General features: G+C 39.2%; 1 protein-coding gene and 1 pseudogene across 1 annotated transcript; both read right to left on the bottom strand.

Annotated features, from left to right (window-relative positions):
• LOC140949588 (uncharacterized) overlaps positions 1 to 1,075 on the bottom strand; it is a 2,690-nt pseudogene extending 1,615 nt beyond the window's left edge.
• A 4,091-nt stretch (positions 1,076 to 5,166) lies between these two features.
• LOC140950590 (uncharacterized) lies at positions 5,167 to 6,103 on the bottom strand. The gene has a single exon (XM_073399830.1). The coding sequence runs from the start codon at positions 6,095 to 6,097 to the stop codon at positions 5,303 to 5,305; it is 795 nt and encodes a 264-aa protein (XP_073255931.1). The 5' UTR covers positions 6,098 to 6,103; the 3' UTR covers positions 5,167 to 5,302.
• Positions 6,104 to 6,853: the final 750 nt, after the last annotated feature.

Genomic DNA, 6,853 nt, shown 5'->3' with positions numbered 1-6,853 from the left:
TCCAACTTCCGACTTGACTCCTCTGTCAGGCTTGATTGCTGCTCGATCCGCCATGCGGGTATTAATGCTCGAGGGCAAGGCTCAGTAGAAAGAACAGCTGTACCGTTCTAGCCACAAAAGAGAACAACAAAAGTTGCTCTTGTAAAAGCAACTAAGCACAAAGCCTATCAGGCAACTGATGATGTTCGTTTGGGGAACCGAAACCATGGTCTTTCCTGATCAGAAAGTGGCAACTGATAACAAAACAGTCCAAACACTGTTAAGCTTATTAAAAAGCTATAACTAAGGAAGGAAATACGCGGTCCAGTCAAAAGACTCACATTTTCTTTAGAAAAACACTAAGTTGGAATCTACTGAGTCACAATGCATTCTCCACAGTTGATGCAGCTTCATTTTAAGCTGCACTTCATTTTTATAACTTTGGATCTGTAAATCACTATGCGTTATAATTTAACATCCTGCAAAGAAAACTAACGAGCTGGACCCAGCGTGATGCAGCATTGCAAATTCACGGACTAAAAACAATCACATAGTTATTCAGAACCAGAGGGCACTTTGGAGGAAATAAGTTCCCTTACTCGGCCGTAATAAAAAGATTTACTCTTTAAAGGAGGTGAAGATATTTTAAAGCTGTACCGTTCAAGCCACAAAAGAGATCAACTAAAGTTGCTCAGCCCACGTGACTAAGTCATACGATGCTTCACTGTATCCTAATTCTATTTTGGGTGACCTGTTTCTCTCGCGCCCAACTCCCGCCCTTTCCCCGCCTTCAATTCCCCTTCGAACGCCTGCCACGCAGTTTATGCTTTCGAACTAAAAATACAACTTACTTGACCCGGAAAAAATTAGGTGATAATTAAACGTGAGCAAATACAATCGGAAACTATTTAAGTTTAGGAAATGGGAGAAATCTGTCTTTCACCTTAATACCCGACTTTGAACTCATTGATGTAAGGACTACGAAAGCGGAGGAGGGTCTTCCGACTTCTGACTTCCAACTTCCGATTTCCGACTTCCTATTTCCAACTTCCGACTTGACTCCTCTGTCAGGCTCGATTGCCGCGCGATCCGCCATGAGGGTTTTAATGCTCGAGGGCAAGGCTCAGTAGAAAGAACAGCTGTACCGTTCTAGCCACAAAAGAGATCAACTAAAGTTGCTCTTGTAAGAGCAACTAAGCACAAAGCCCATCAGGCAACTGGTGATGTTCACTTGGGGAACCGAAACCATGGTCTTACCTGATCAGAAAGAGGCAACTGATAACAAAACAGTCCAAACACTGTTAAGCTTATTAAAAAGCTGCAAATAAGGAAGGAAATACGCGGTCCAGTGAAAGGACTCACATTTTCTTTAGAAAAACACTAAGCTGGAATCTACTGGGTCACAATGCATTCTCCACAGTTGATGCAGCTTCATTTTAAGCTGTACTTCATTTTTATAACTTTGGATCTCTAAATCACTATCCGTTATAATTTAACATCCTGCAAAGAAAACTAAGCAGCTGGACCAAGCGTGATACAGCATTGCAGATTCACGGACTAAAAACAATCACATAGTTATTCAGATCCAAAGGGCACTTTGGAGAAAATTAGAGTCCTTACTCGGTCGTAATAAAAAGCTTTACTCTTTAAAAGAGGTGAAGATATTTTAAAATTTTACCATCATTTTTTTACCATCAATCAAGGACATTGCGGTCATTAAGGGATCATTTACGCCTTGAAGAACCAAATTTAACACGAAAACTTATGGCCAGCGAGCGTTTTCCGTTGCTGTCCCCCGACTATGGAACAAACTCCCCTTTGAAATTCGAGCTTGTTCTGATGTCAATCTTTTTAAATCTAAGTTGAAAACGTTTTTTTTTAAAAGGTATATGACATTTAGTTTCATCATATTTGTTTCTGTTTTCTTTCCTTTTTAAGATGTGTATGCTATAAATTTCCCAATATGTACAGTAGTGCTCTATGTAAGCTTGTAATTACAGCTTTTACCACTAACACGCGCCCTTGAAGGTTTTTTTTTTCTCTCTGTTTGAACCTGAGTTTTCGTGGACGTCAATCAACTGTTTCCTTGGTTTTGCACGCGCTGGCGGTGACAGAGAAGACAGAGAAGGTTCTCTCATCGCTGAATGAAGGGCGAAGACTTACAAGAATAATTTCGAACGACGGCGGCTTTTTAAATTATTTTTATTAAGATGAAGGATTACATTGTTAAAACAATGAGTTCTCTGCGAGCTGAGTGAAATAGCGGAATTAAACGTTCTCTATAGTTTACGTAACGGTTTTCAGGTTGTTTATTTACTTGACTGCATGAAAACACGGGAGACGTGGACGAATTGACAAGAAGCTAGTATAAATTCAAAGAAACGAAAGATATCACACCGAAAAGGGAAAAAAGTTTCCTCTGAATGGAGACTGTTTTCGAAAATAAATTTCGCGTAATCTTGACATGAAACGGTGTCAGATCCTGTAGCAAAATATTGCTAAAACGGCTGAAACGCCGAGATATTCTTCCGAGTGCCCGAGAAAAGGAGAGGGAATCTTCTCTAGGCCAACGCGTGAAAAACGATGATGACGGTTGATCGACGTCCACCAAAACACACGTTTCAACTGAAGAAAAAACTTTTTGAGGGCGCGTGTTAGTGGTAACCGCTGTAATGATATTTTTATGTCCTTTTTTTTTTTACATTGTAAAGCGCTTAGAACCGCGATGTATAAGAGTTATATAAATTCCATTATTATTATTATATTATTATTATTATTATCATTATTACTATTATTATTATTATTATTATTATTACTATTACTATTATTATCATTATTATTAGAGTATTTGGTAAGCTGACTTAGGTCACCATCTTGAATTGAACTTCGATACAAGGGCTGGTGCGAGCGCTGTCTGATCTGCGTAGCTATTGTAGCTGGCTGGATTATAATTTGTTTGATGACAAATTAAAAAAAGCGTCTATCTGATGCAAGAAAATACAAGATCATTTCAGATTAGGCGAGAACAAGAGAGAATTATTCTCTCCTGGCGACGCTTGAGCGAGAACGAGAAATCACCCATGTATTATTAAGACTTCCAGGAAGTCAAGGGAGAGGGGTATGGTGTACTTCTCTTAGTAAAACAAAACTCATTAGTACCTACCACCTATTAGGCAGTACTCGCTTCGAAAAATTCCCTGCTGTCATGGAAACCTCACAGTCCGTCAAAAGCTGCTCGCATCACATGGCACTTAACAGTACTTTCATTATCCTAGCTGTTTCGTGGATATTTAAGCCAATAATTCTCCCTTTTTAAACTCGGCAGCGGTAGGCTGATAACCATTTCAAAGATTTGTAAAATTGAACAGTATGTTTTGGTTAAAAGAATTTCTTGGGGGTGCTACCTCTTAAAACCACAGGTATCCTAAGCTCGAAATATGAGCATCGGCATTGTTTTGTAACATTCGAAATATAAGGATTCGTATGAGGGAAAACCTTACGTTTCTGTAGCCTACGAATATGAAAGGATTTCAATTTAAAAAAAAAAACGGCTTACCTCCCTTAAAATGTGTGTTACGTCTTTCCTATGTGGTCCGCTGGTCGATTTATGGCCATTTTATGGATTTTAGAGTAACCGGTTTTCTCTGTACTTTTTTTTTCACCGAAAAGTGGGCACAGTTATTTTTCCTGAAGGAAGTTGAGCCCTCTCCCGAACACAATGATAAAACTTCTAGCATTTGATAATTTGTTTCTGTCACTCACGACATTCTAGCAAAAACCCGTAGTGGGAATGAAGACGACTATTCACGCACCCGCACTACTTAGTACTGAGGCGAGTAAATCTTGTAGTCATAGTCGTCTTCGTCTTAAAAATATAAAAAGGTTGAAACTGAAATTGTGTTTTTAATAAATTAAAACTCACAATGCCGTTATAATAAATTACTGAAATGATCGTATCAGCTTAATTTCGTAGCTTGGAACGAACTTGCGTTGTCCTTCCTCAGGCTTTCACTGTCATGATCATCATCATCAACATTATCATAATAATAATAATAATAATAATATTAATAATAATAATAATAATAATAATAGTAATAATAATTAATATTTATATGGAGCAATTTAAGATACAGGAGGATATGATCAAGTACGCTTTTATTAAAATTGAATCCAAAATTGCTAGTAAGACTTAATTCCCCCAAAGACTTGTTTTGATTCCGATTTCTCTGAGCTTTTTTACTGAACATAAAAACCTTACTGCTATCTTAAGAATAAGAAGTGCAATAAAGATTTTGATTGTTTCAGTAATAGATTTTTTGACTATGTTGCAATAGCACGACCGCGACGGGGGTCGGCTACACAAAGAAGACACCAGCTCGTTCTTATTTGGATCAATTCAGTAAATTCTGTATTCAGCGAACTCCAATGTTAAAAGGATAACTTAATCTCATACTAGCTTGTTCTATCTCTCTATGAACAAAAGCCTGTTGTAGTTCCTTTTATCCTTACTGGACTTGACAGCTGTCAATCTTAAGTTGAAATTTAATCTTACACCAGTAAAAATCCGATTGGTTGTAAGGAAAATTATCATATTTTCCTTGAAGGTTGTGGCGTAATCAGAAAATCAGCTTTAACTCCAAAATTCACTTACTTTAGTCCAGTTAGTGTCCAAAGATACAAAATACGTAGTCAGGGAGATGTAAAAATTACAAAGAATCGGTATGTATAACAAGAAATTTCCGATACACACTATCGTTATTTCAAAAAGTAAAACTGGTCAACAGTACATTACACAAGTTGTCGTTCAAAATCTTCATGTAGGAATATTGTGACAATACTTGTTTGTTCCGCCTTTTCAAAACATTAACTCAAATTTGTTTACGAGTTCACAGGAAAAACTAATTAGAGTAAAATTACTTGGATTATCCAACAAAAACTTTTAATTGACAACCAGTCTCAAACAATCACAGTCAATACTACTACTACTACTACTAATAATAATAATAATTTACATTTATATAGCGCAAACCTCTACATGAATGTATTCGGTTGCGCTTTACAATATTGTTATATCAAATTTATGTTAAAGGTGACTAAATTAAAGCGCAGGAAACTATTAAAAACTACAATAAAAGCTATTAAAAACCATTAAAATCTACAATAAAAGCCAACAATGAGATCTGTTTAAAAGCTCAATTAAAAAAAATGAGTTTTAACAGCAGTCTTAAAAGTGTCCAATGTCTTTATGTTGCGAATTGCCGAAGGTAATGCATTTCAGACATAGGGTGCAGCAGACTGGAAGATTGGAACTCCCGACCTCACCCTACTGCTTGAAAGCTATTAATCGGCACATATGCAATTCGTCTTCTTTTTCTCTAAAGTCAAGACAAAGTGTCCCGTCATTTCGACGGTATGCAGCAAGATACCTTTGCAAACGTTCCTCGGTGACCAGAGAGAGATCAAACAAACCATGATTGGTTGACCAGTGCCATTTTAAAAGGCGCTCGACGTTTCCAAACACCAGACCTTTGCTGTGATTCTCAAAACTCTTGGTAATTCTAAATCCTGCTGATTTACAATACTTGTCGATCTTACTTTTCGATTCGCATTGAAACTTCTGGCAAATACGCTCTGCGTTTTCGGGATTCATCTCCTTGCAGGCGTTAAACACAAATGGGGGCAGGCAAAAGACGTACTGAAAGGCTATTTTACCTCCAGCCTCAAGACTTTCAAACATGTTGTTGAAGACTTTTTGTTTGTTAGTCATCCAGTGAAGGGCGAAATTACTGAAAATAATGTCGTAAGAACCCGAGCCAATCCCCGGAAAGCTTGAGGCACTTCCTTCTACAAACGAGAGATTCTCAATTTGACTATGAGTCTCCATGGCCAACTGAATTCTTTCCTTGTCAGGGTCGACACCAATAACTTTCCCTTCGGGTCCTACCAACTCAGCGAGGCATGCAGAAAGCTCTCCTGTACCGCAGCCTAAATCCAAGATGACGTCTCCAGCTTTGGGGAGGACATCTGTTTGGATGAAGTCCTTACCGTCCACTTTTTGAGCGGACTTTGAAGCTTCCTTGTAGCCTACTGCTTCGCTGTTGTTCCAGGAGTCGCCCATATTCCTTAGTCTGAAACAGTGATAAGTGATAAAGTTAAAATATATAGGAATATACTAATTTCATTGAAATTGTGGGGCAATCCAACGAGCGGGAGTAAAGATGCTAAGTAGTCACGCTATTAAGGGGGGGGGGGGGGGGGGGGGGCAGGACATGGGGTGGGAATTTGATTGTCTTTGTGGGCCCTGGAGTGGAGCATTTGACTGATCTTGTTCTCTCAGGGGAGGGGATATCTGAATACTTCCTCGCCCGACGTGGGGATATTTGACTGCCGACTCATACGAAAGAGACTGTGACCGAACATATGTTTCCCGTTTCCACGCTTCACGCATGCGCCTTAATCCTGGTTCTGATATGCCGCCGAAGTACCTGCGACATAGCCGTCGGTACTGCCTGCGATACTTCTCCGACATATGAGGACATAATTTTGCCGGCAACTAGAAACATCGTAGTCTTTACCGCCGGCATGCCTGCGAAGTTGAACTCGAGTCAACTTCGCAGGCATGGCGGCGGTAAAGACTGACATGGCTTCTGTTGCCGGCAACTTCTGTTCTCATATCGGAACGGTGTCTCAGGCAGCACCGGCAGCTATGTAGGTAGCTTCGTGGCATATGAGAACCAGGCTTTTACGGTCTGGAAAGATCTTGAAATCATGGAGGCCAGTGGAGGCTAATGAGACCAAGCGAAAGGTGAGTGGATTTCGCTGTTTTGCCTCCAAATTTCGTTTGTTTTAGCGTGTTTTTGATCAATTAAACCTT

The sequence above is a fragment of the Porites lutea genome, chromosome 10 (genome assembly GCF_958299795.1).
Source record: "Porites lutea chromosome 10, jaPorLute2.1, whole genome shotgun sequence".
NCBI lineage: Eukaryota > Metazoa > Cnidaria > Anthozoa > Scleractinia > Poritidae > Porites > Porites lutea.
Note: the sequence above shows the minus strand (reverse complement) of the source record. Positions and strands in the feature narration are given on the sequence as shown.